Source organism: Anomaloglossus baeobatrachus, chromosome 11 (genome assembly GCF_048569485.1).
Source record: "Anomaloglossus baeobatrachus isolate aAnoBae1 chromosome 11, aAnoBae1.hap1, whole genome shotgun sequence".
In the NCBI taxonomy this organism is placed as follows: Eukaryota; Metazoa; Chordata; class Amphibia; order Anura; family Aromobatidae; genus Anomaloglossus; species Anomaloglossus baeobatrachus.
Genome location: NC_134363.1, coordinates 166,807,905 through 166,819,448, shown reverse-complemented (window position 1 = coordinate 166,819,448; position 11,544 = coordinate 166,807,905). Strand labels below are relative to the sequence as shown.

Sequence of the window (11,544 nt, the reverse complement as noted above, 5' to 3'; positions counted from 1 at the left end):
AAGAGGTGCAGTGCTTCCAAGCTCTATTATATTCAGCTTGTAAGCACTGTTTTGTTGACCGGAGTGTACGGTTACCTCCTTATTCCTACCGGTTTGGGCATACTGCTTACAAACAAGACACCAGCCGTGAGCTGATACCTACCAGTTTCGGCACAGTGCTTACAAACAAGACACCACCGGTGGTCGGTCTCCTAGACAATAAGATGTAAACAAAAGCAAAAATGGTAATATCTCAAGAACGAAGGAAAATTTTTAACAGCAGTAAATGGCAAAAGTGCTTAATTTTACAAGCTCTATCCGATGGTATCAATTAATAAAAATTGGAAAAACCCTTTAAGGAATGTATTACAATTTTTAAAAGCAGTAAATTGCAAAGTGGCTTGGTTTTACAAGCTCTATTCAACAGTATTCATAGTATTCATTAATAAAGAAAATCCCAAAAAAGGGAGAAAAAAAAGGTTTTCTGGCAGATGCAAAAATAAGGAAAAACCTTAAAAAAAAAAAAATCACATCCTGTTTTGATACTGTATGTTTGTGCTTCAGCCGCCGTTGGTCTTGTCACAGCACCTCCAACATCTTTAAATATAAAAAAACAAAAACTCCAGGGAGAAAAGAGCTGTCAGTGGTGACTTAAATAAGATTTATTATATCACTTCAATACGACAGAGCAAAAAAAAAATAAAAAGCAATGTATGAGAGTAATTACTGGAGCAATCAATTATGCTAATTACACCAGGAATCTATGTGAAATGTAATATTCTTTATCTACGGACGCCGTTTTTGAAACACGTCAGCAAAAACCTGGCGCGGTGCTATCCACAGGCTTTGAGGTCGTCCACCACCTCCAAATTCCCGGCTCTGTGATATGTCCTCATTATGAAGGGCTGTCGGTAGAAGTAGAATCTTTTCTATGAAATTTCCAATGCTCTCCGGACACCGATCAAAATGCCCCAGTGAGAACAGAAATGTGGCATTGCCTAGAACATCACTCGAGATTCCAGAAGAGAAGTAGCCGGATTTTCTTTCATAGTGTTGCCAAAATTGTGGATGAAGTGCGTCCACTACAGGTACCGCTTTGGTGGTCCAGAGGGTTACAACGTTTAGTCCTCCTGAAATAAAGGGAAATAGTAGACCAGTTGGCTATTTGGGTGTTGGAGGGTCTGAACTCACTGGAGAAAGCAGAATATTACCTCCATGCTCTTATGTATCCAGTCTAGGAAGGATGCAATCTTGGTATAGACCCCCGGCCGGTTGGGCTCCGCGCATCCCATTCCCCAACTAACGACTCCAACCAGACGCCAGGTATAGTCGGTCTGACAAACCAAGGGCCCGCCACTGTCCCCCTACAGAAACAAGATCGGAAAAAGTAAAGTGAGCAGAGTTCCTAATTATATGATACAAAGAAGTTTGCATTGTCTCTACAGCAAAGGAGACAAAGTCTAGCGCAGCGCCACCTATTGGAAGTAGCATCCTAAAAGTCAAATTTGGATTTTTAACAATCCTTTGCATATAACCTAGGACATATGCCAGATCAGAATCCCAATTTGCAGACACGGTGTTTCGGGGTGCTTGCCCCTCGTCAGTGCAAAGAATGGGGTGTCTGATCTGGCTCATGAGCAGCTTTGTGGGGACCACGGGGGAACACTATTCTCCTTAAGGAGACTTTACTGACGGCCAGACTGGCTTGCAAAGTCTCCTTAAGGAAAGAAGTTTGCAAAATGTTCAATTTTCTGGTCAAATTTACACAAAATAGCAACGGAATGTTGGTTTAGGCAGAATGTTGGTAAATATTCACACCCTCGGTCTACAGTATTTAACCCCTTTCCACTACAACAACATATTTTTTTCTTGCTCCTTCCAAAAGTCCCAAATTTTTTTTTATTTTTTTTGTTATATATTTATTAATTTATATTTTTGCAGGACGAATCATAATTTTGTATGATACCATTCATTTTATTGTATAATGTACTGGAAGATGGGAAAAATACAGGTGTGTTGAATAATTAAAAAAAAAGATTTTGTTTCCTTTACGGCGGAGACCGGATTCTCATGTATGCAGTGGTATAGTGGGGAGCAGAGGATGGGTGAGGAAAGAGCTGGTCGTGCAGCGGTATAGTGGAGAGAGGAAGATGGGTGAGGATACAGCAGGTGAGGAAAGAGCTGGTCGTGCAGCGGTATAGTGGAGAGAGGAGGATGGGTGAGGATACAGTAGGTGAGGGTAGAGCTGGTCATGCAGCGGTATAGTAGAGAGAGGAGGATGGGTGAGGATACAGTAGGTGAGGACAGAGTTGGTTGTGCCGCGGTATAGTGGTCTGAGGGGATGGGTGAGGATGCAGTAGGTAAGGGCAGAGCTGGTCATGCAGCGGTATAGTGGGGAGAGGATACAGTAGGTGAAGGAAGAGCTGGTCGTGCAGCGGTATAGTAGGGTGAGGGGAATGGGTGAGGATATACAGTAGGTGAGGGCAGAGCTGGTTGTGCTGTTGTATAGTGGACTGTGGGGGATGGGTTAGGATACAGGAGGTGAGGACAGAGCTGGTCACGCAGCGGTATAGTGGACTAAAGATTGTAGGCTTTGTAGAAGAGTTAGGTTTTAAGGTTCTTTTGAAAGTTTCCACAGTAGGCGAGAGTCTGATATGTTGCGGTAGAGTGTTCCAGAGTATGTGGGATGCACATACTGCATGCGATTGTAAGATTAGGAGAGAAGAGGGGAGGAGAAAAGGAGATCTTGTGATTGGCTTAGTGGCGAGGTCGGGAAATAGCTAGGGGAGAGGTGAATTAATTGGGCAGCAGTGTTTAAGAAATGTTGGAGGGGTGCAAGTGTTAGGCCAGAGTCACACTTGCGAGTGCCTCGCGTGGAACTCGCACGAGTCTCTCATTGAATCATCCGGCATGGACTCGCACTCTCCTGACAGGAGCAGGTCGGTTGCATGTATGTCTATGCAGCTGAGATGCTCCTGTCCTGAGAGTGTGAGTCCATGCCGGGTGATTCAATGAGAGACTCGCGCGAGTTACACGTGAGGCACTCGCAAGTGTGACTCTGGCCTTAGAAGTAAGGTCACAGAGTAGGAGGTTGCAGTAGTCGGGGCGGGAAATGATGAGGTCATGAACTAACGTTTTTTCAAATTCTTGGTTAAGGAATGTACTGGGGAATTTTTTTGAGTTGAGTTGGCAGGAGATGAAGAGGGCTTGAAGGAGAGAGCAGAGTCATGGGTTACCACGAGGAAATGAGCACGCAGGACTGGGGAGAGTGAGCAGCCATTGACATTGATGGATAGGTTTGTTGGGGGGGTTGAGAGAGGAGGAGGAAAAATAATGAAATCTGAATATTTTTGTTTTTATTGGGAAAAGGAGGCTGGTTCACACTTTTAGATCTTTTTTAATATTTTTTTTCAATATTTTTAAAAGCATTTATTAAAATGTCAATTTTGTTTATCACTCCCCCGAGGGGACTTCACTGCTGTAGTATCCTATGATGGCAGGTCGGAGTATACAGTGACATTAAGGGGTACTTTGCATGCTGCAACATCGCTAGCTGATGCTAGCGATGCCGAGCGCGATAGTACCCGCCCCCGTCACACATGCAATATCTTGTGATAGCTGCCGTAGCGAACATTATCGCTACGGCAGCTTCACACGCACTTACCTGCCCTGCGACGTCGCTCTGGCCAGCGACCCGCCTCCTTCCTTAGGGGGCAGGTCATGTGGCGTCACACGGCAGGCGGCCAATAGGGGCGTAGATGAGCAGGACTTAAACATCCCGCCCACCACCTTCCGTCCGCATAGCCGGTGGAGGCAGGTAAGGAGATGTTCCTCGCTCCTGCGGTGTCACACACAGCGATGTCCTGCCGCAGGAACGAGGAACAACATCGTATCTCCTATTGGTGCGACATTATGGAAATGACCGACGCTACACAGATCGCTGATTTTCGACGCTTTTGCGATCTAATCTAGGCTTTGCACGTTGCGACGTCGTTACCGGCGCCAGATGTGCGTCACTTTTGATTTGACCCCGACTATATCGCAGTAGCGATGTTGCAACGTGCAAAGTACCCCTAAGTCTCCTATGATATCTATAGGTCGTCATTGGAAAACCAAGGTGGTAGTGACAGTCGACCGCGCTGTTGATTTGGTGACACCACGCGTTCCTGTCTCGACACACCAAATACTTTTATTAGAAAAACGCTAACGTTTATCGGAAAATACAATAAAAGTAGGAGATGTTGAAATTGTCTCAGTTTTGTTATTTGTAACGATTGATGTTATGATTCAGGGACCGAGGAGGATAAAAAAATTCGGAATCCCAAATAGGTAACAGGGTGGCTGGAAACTTAATGGACTGCAGACCTAATCCTGACACACAACTAGAAGTACCCATGAGGCGAGCCTACGATAAAATGGACACCTCGACAAAGCCGGAGAACTAAATAATCTCACAGATAGAAATGTAATAAACCTAATCTGCCTCGGAGTAGTCCCCAAAGATGGATAGATAGCCCCCCACATGTAAAGGCTACGGTGATATAGAAAAACAACATAAAGCTAGAAAAGACAGATTCAGCAAAGGTGAGGCCCAAACTATCTTTATAGGAATGGATAGGAAAGAGCAACTGTTTGCAGCCGTAAAAACCCTAATATACACTAGCACTTTTGATATGGAAAAATCCTGAGGTCACACAACCTCTCCCCCACTGTATCAGCACTCTGATGTTACTGGGATCCAAAAACACTAATACAGATGAGGGACTGAATTAATGCCAATCATGACAAACATAATACCTTGCAGAATCATGTAGCTAAGTATACAGACACTCCCAGCAGGGAATGATCTCATTCCACCACGAACTCCACACAGACAAAATAGGAATCATGCATTAGTATCAAAGCAAAGAAAGTGGAAAACAAACAGCAGAGGTAAAAAGACCACTTATCTGAGAGGAGCTCTGGAAGTGAGCAGAGCTGGTTACAGAATGTCCTTAACACACAGGAGCAATAGACCACTGGCAAGTAACCAAAGAAAACTACTCAGTTCAATAGCCCAATGTGACCCTGATTGCCAGTCCTCCACAGGTCTGTAGCTTTCGCTCCACACATCAACTGCATCGCCAGCACTGACCACAAGAGGGAGCCCCAAACTGGAAAACATTCACAACAGATTGCGTTCATACCTGACATGCATCAACTTTTCCATCGAGGTATCCAGCACAAAGCATCCGGGGAGTAATATCTCCATCGTATATGCAGGAACTATTGCATTTCTTGGTGCTAATGAGGGGAACCATGGCTTCCTTCAGACTTCGAGGCATGTGAGCTAAAGAGATAAGATATTTATGCATCAGTTTTGCATCTTGTTAATGCCAAAAGCTCTATTCACAAATCTGAAAAACTGTAGCTATCCTCTTTCGGCTGCAAAAGTGGAAGACCCTTATGATCAGACAAGTGGTTTTGCAGCCGATTCCCTGCAAAATTTAGGGAGCAGTGAAAAGAGCACACAACGTAGACTTTGTCTTAGTTCAGAAGGTGGTAATATTTTATCCTCCGTATTACAACTTTGTTGTGTCGGTGATTTGGCACTGGTTTGGTTCTTTTAAGGCAAGGCCAAACCTAGCAGATATTCTCTGTTGTGGATCCTGCGGCAAATCATCAACGAATCAAGAACAAAATCTGCATTTGTGATAGTGACACATTGGGATGTGGGTTGGGTTCTGGTTCTACAGTAAGGACTCTTTGAGGAGACCACCTAAAACATCTAGAAAAGTCAATGGTCTTCTCATTCAATTATTTTGTTTTTGGAGGTTGCACTGTATTTTGATAGACGACCATGTTCAGTGTCATATTCAAAAAAGTCTATGATTGGGGGGGGGAGATTGATGGGGTATCCTGTGAATATCCGTGTGCCACCATTAGGGCGATCCAGGGTTGTCCAGCATCCTGGGGGTTCAACTGAACGAAGAGTCCCTATAACTTTACAATATAATGGTCCTGTAACACTCACGGCCAGTGTAGGGGAAGCGAGCGGGATTAGTGGACCAAGTGGACCACAGCGGGGACCCGGGCTTACCCTTTAGTGGGAGGGGTTTAACTAAGCACCCACTTTCAGGCAGAGGCCAGGTACCACTCCCAGCGCAGTGACCAGGACTGTGGCAGTTGACCCCAAGGACAGGTGACAGGCTCTAGTATAGGCACAGGTGCTCGCAGGTACAGACGGGATTACAGAGGCAGGCTGGATAGGAATGGTGGGTACAGTAGAGATAGGCAGGTATGAGAAGGCATGTATAGGGTGACTGACACAGGGAAAACAGGGCAAGAGTTCAGGACCTGACAACTAGCCAACTGGTATTCTGACTAACAATGTGTTGCGCAGGCACCTCTCCTAATGGGAGGGTGCCTTAAATGCACAGTGCATTCTCAGCCTATGGCTGAGAGGCATTTCTGGAAAATTACATGCTGACACTTTAAGAGCACGCGTGTCTTAAGTGCACTCCCGGGAACCCTGTGCTGCATGTATAGGACCCAGGCCGGGAAGGAGACAGCAGCACACATGAATGGCTGGGGAAGTGCGGAGGAGGATGCGATCCCGGCTGGTGCGATGAGTAAGTTGGCGTCTACGCAGAGACACTATCATTAAAAATAGCAAAATCATCATTACTTTCCTGCTGCCAATCCACCGCTGCCTCTCTGCTGATCCCCACTGGTCTTTATTGACCCGACCACAGCACTTGACCCCTGTAGCCAATCAAGGGGCTTATTAGTCTTGTTCCATCTACTTTGGCATGATCATTGAGTGCAGTGATTGGCTGCAGTGGTCACACAGATAGGATATCAACTCAGTAAATTATTTTTATTGAGTGCAAGCCTTTGGATCAGTACATTCTTAAAATTGCACATCCCATTAAAACTTTGACTATGGGAAAAAAGATACAACATATTCCAAATGTCCATGGTGTTTTATAGGGTGCAGCTACCGGATGGCAAAGGGGGTGTGGGGCGCGGGCTTCAGCAGCCGCTCAGGCTTTAACAGTCAACGACGCATTTATCATTCGTATTCCATCTGTAAATGTGAATATACTTTTTGTATATTAAAACGGCAAAACAGAAAAATCACAAAATGACAACTTTTGCTTAATTGGACCTTGAAAACTACATAAAAGACTTCACGCTGTGACCGGCAATGTTCACCGCGGAGCAGCAACCTGGAAATTAGCAGAAGATTGGGAAAACACACAGTAATTAAAGGAAAGTGGGTCTTACATAATCTTCTCTCAAACTGAATAAGTCTTATTTTATCAGAGTTTTATACGTTTCCTCTTAAAGGAACACTATTTAGTCTGCACTTGCTACTTTGTTTCTGTTTTCAGCCATTTAAAGGGAGCCTGTTTGCAGATTTGACCCTACTAAATTGCTGACACCGCTACATGGGTTTCATCAAAACCATCGCTAACAAATCTGTGTTTCAGTGTATAGCATTTTTGCAAATCAGTTTCAAGAGAAATTGTAGATTGTTTGGTTTCTACAGCCTCTATGCATCATTATACACACTGTGCCTGCCGGGAGCTTCATGGTCGACCAGCTGCAGCAGCCATACACCACCAAGCACAATGCTGAGCCGTACACCACCAAGCACAATGCCGAGCCGTACATCACCAAGCACAATGCCGAGCCATACACCACCAAGCACAATGCTGAGCCATACACCACCAAGCACAATGCTGAGCCATACACCACCAAGCACAATGCTGAGCCATACACCACCAAGCACAATGCTGAGCCATACACCACCAAGCACAATGCTGAGCCGTACACCACCAAGCACAATGCCGAGCCGTACACCACCAAGCACAATGCCGAGCCGTACATCACCAAGCACAATGCCGAGCCATACATCACCAAGCACAATGCCGAGCCATACATCACCAAGCACAATGCCGAGCCATACATCACCAAGCACAATGCCGAGCCGTACATCACCAAGCACAATGCCGAGCCGTACATCACCAAGCACAATGCCGAGCCATACATCACCAAGCACAATGCCGAGCCATACATCACCAAGTACAATGCCGCGCCATACATCACCAAGCACAATGCTGAGCCGTACATCACCAAGCACAATGCCGAGCCGTACATCACCAAGCACAATGCCGAGCCATACATCACCAAGCACAATGCCGAGCCATACATCACCAAGTACAATGCCGCGCCATACATCACCAAGCACAATGCTGAGCCGTACATCACCAAGCACAATGCCGAGCCGTACATCACCAAGCACAATGCTGAGCCGTACATCACCAAGCACAATGCCGAGCCATACATCACCAAGCACAATGCCGAGCCGTACATCACCAAGCACAATGCCGAGCCGTACATCACCAAGCACAATGCCGAGCCATACATCACCAAGCACAATGCCGAGCCGTACATCACCAAGCACAATGCCGAGCCGTACATCACCAAGCACAATGCCGAGCCGTACATCACCAAGCACAATGCCGAGCCATACATCACCAAGCACAATGCCGAGCCGTACATCACCAAGCACAATGCCGAGCCATACATCACCAAGCACAATGCCGAGCCGTACATCACCAAGCACAATGCCGAGCCGTACATCACCAAGCACAATGCCGAGCCGTACATCACCAAGCACAATGCCGAGCCATACATCACCAAGCACAATGCCGAGCCGTACATCACCAAGCACAATGCCGAGCCATACATCACCAAGCACAATGCCGAGCCGTACATCACCAAGCACAATGCTGAGTATCAGATGGAGAGATGTAAAGCCGTAACCACTGGACTCTGGAGGAGATGTGTTCTGTGCAGTGACAGACCACACTATTCTACCTGTGTCTGATGGAGGAGTCTGGGTTTGGTGATGGAGGATATTACCCCCTGACTGCATTGTGCCCGCTGTACAGATGGTGGAGGAGGATAGTGCTCTGGGTTGTTATCAGGGGGCAGCCTCAGCTAGTTATTTCCAGTTATGGGAAATCTGAATCCTTCAGCACATTGTTTATTTGTAGTCTGTTACCGTGGAAATGCACGCATTATATATATACACACACATATACATATATATATATATATATATATATATATATATATATATATATATATATATATATATATACACACACACACACACACAGTACAGACCAAAAGTTTGGACACATCTTCTTATTCAAAGAATTTTCTTTATTTTCATGACTCTGAAAATTGTAGATTCACATTGAAGGCATCAAAACTATGAATTAACACATGTGGAATGAAATACTTAAGAAAGTGTAAAACAACTGAAAATATGTCTTATATTCTAGGTTCTTCAAAGTAGCCACCTTTTGCTTTGATTACTGCTTTGCACACTCTTGGCATTCTCTTGATGAGCTTCAAGAGGTAGTCACCGGAAATGGTTTTCCAACAGTCTTGAAGGAGTTCCCAGAGATGCTTAGCACTTGTTGGCCCTTTTGCCTTCACTCTGCGGTCCAGCTCACCCCAAACAATCTCGATTGGGTTCAGGTCTGGTGACTGTGGAGGCCAGGTCATCTGGCGTAGCACCCCATCACTCTCCTTCTTAGTCACATAGCCTTTACACAGCCTGGAGGTGTGTTTGGGGTCATTGCCCTGTTGAAAAATAAATGATGGTCGAACTAAACGCAAACCGGATGGAATAGCACGCCGCTGCAAGATGCTGTGGTAGCCATGCTGGTTCTGTATGCCTTCAATTTTGAATAAATCCCCAACAGTGTCACCAGCAAAGCACCCCCACACCATCACACCCCCTCCTCCATGCTTCACGGTGGGAACCAGCCATGTAGAGCAGTGGTTTCCTAGCAGCTATTTTACCATGAAGGCTGCTGCACAAAGTTTCCTCTTAACAGTTGTTCTAGAGATGAGGTGTGTCCAAACTGGTCTGTACTGTACTGTGTATATATATATATATACACACACACACTGTATATATATAATATATATATACTGTATATATATAACATATAATATAATATATATATATATATATATGTGTGTTTTTTTCATATATATATGAAATACTTACTGTTGTCAGGATGAGTGTGTCCCCAGCCCGAGACCCAGCACTCCGTCCCCGCAGGGATATCTTGCTCATATTGCGGTAGGCACACAGGGCGAACGCTATCTAAGAGACATCACAATAAAAAAAAGTCATATGTGAAAAGGGTTGGAAACATGAACAATTCTATCCTAAAAAAGAGAAACAATGTGCACAACGCCCACAAAGCACATCATCTACTATAGAGAGAGCTCGGAAAATGCAGAAAATCGCGCAGCCGCCATGTTACCGGTCAGGAAGAATCTCAGCTGAAATCTGCAAAGAAATACAATTGCATTCTTTGTCAGCGAGAAGATGTTTGACAAGTACAAAATTGATGGGGGGGGGGGGACAACCGTGTGCTGTGTTAGTTTCCTTGCGGTGTCCAACCTGTGATTATAGGAGATTTCATTCCGAGCTGTGAGCTGTGATATTCACAGGATTATAGGATTACACCGAGACCGGGAAACCAATCTACTTCCCTATGAGATATCAAGTTTGACATAAACTTTCTGACATTGATGTTATTGACAGATCAAAATGAAAAAAAACCCAATGAAGACAAAGACTTTACACACTTACGGCACCTGCAGATACCGGGTCGCTGCAACGTTTCCAGTATTGGCAGTAGACACCCTTTAATACTAACAGGGTCTCCTGATTATCAGGATTTTATAGAATTAACTTCTTTATAGAACTTGATTCAACATCTGCAGCTTTTTTTTTGTTCTTAGCTTTGCTGTGTAGACTGAGAAAGAGTCATCAGAGTCATCCCAATTAGAGGTAGGAAAGTATATTTGGCGCGGTTGTATTATTTAAAGGGAATGTGTCAGCAGGTTTTTGCTATGTAATCTGATTACATCAGGTTGTAGGGGTTAAAACACTGAATTCAGCTATGTGCTGCTTATCAGGCTGTGTGCTGTTGTTTACTTCTAATGATTGTTTTATCACCAGATGATTATCACTGGACTACAGCTCACATGACACATGAGTGCTAGTCCGACCACGCCCCTTCCTCTTATAAGCAGCTCACTTTCAATAGACAATGTACACAAAAAGCTGTGGTGTGGGCGGGGTTAGCTTTCTGAACTCTGCTACATCTAAGAACTTGGATTGCGTCACAACCGCTGCCTCCAGTGAACTAAGTGATACATCGTTGGAATCGGGGTCCCTTTTCCTACATTATGCTGCTCTCAGATGAGGTGGTGCCAGATTAATTTTAAATATATATAAAAAAGGTCTCTTTGACCTGATGAGGCTGCTGCATTTACTTTGAAAAACCAAATCAGAATGGCTGTGTAATTCCTTTTGAAAGTTTTTTCTCAATATCCTTCCATCTAGCCTGATTGATAATGTCTCACTGTCCATCAGTCCTGATGCCACTTAATCTCCGCCCTGCTAGCCTGATTGACAGCACCTCATTGTCCCTCCTCCCTGCTGCAGCTGAATCTGCACCCACCATGCTGAATTGCCAG

The 11,544-nt window shown here is 44.9% G+C and overlaps 1 protein-coding gene across 1 annotated transcript in view; it reads right to left on the bottom strand.

Annotated features, from left to right (window-relative positions):
* Positions 1 to 392: 392 nt before the first annotated feature.
* The window catches only part of TMPRSS5 (transmembrane serine protease 5), a 43,692-nt gene continuing 32,540 nt past the window's right edge, over positions 393 to 11,544 (bottom strand). The window contains exons 10-13 of the mRNA XM_075327637.1: positions 10,058 to 10,156; positions 5,166 to 5,308; positions 1,191 to 1,343; positions 393 to 1,109 (exon numbers count right to left, since the gene is read on the bottom strand). Of these exons, the coding sequence (XP_075183752.1) occupies positions 1,101 to 1,109; positions 1,191 to 1,343; positions 5,166 to 5,308; positions 10,058 to 10,156 (404 nt within the window). The 3' untranslated portion in view covers positions 393 to 1,100. The remainder of the gene's footprint in view (positions 1,110 to 1,190; positions 1,344 to 5,165; positions 5,309 to 10,057; positions 10,157 to 11,544) is intronic.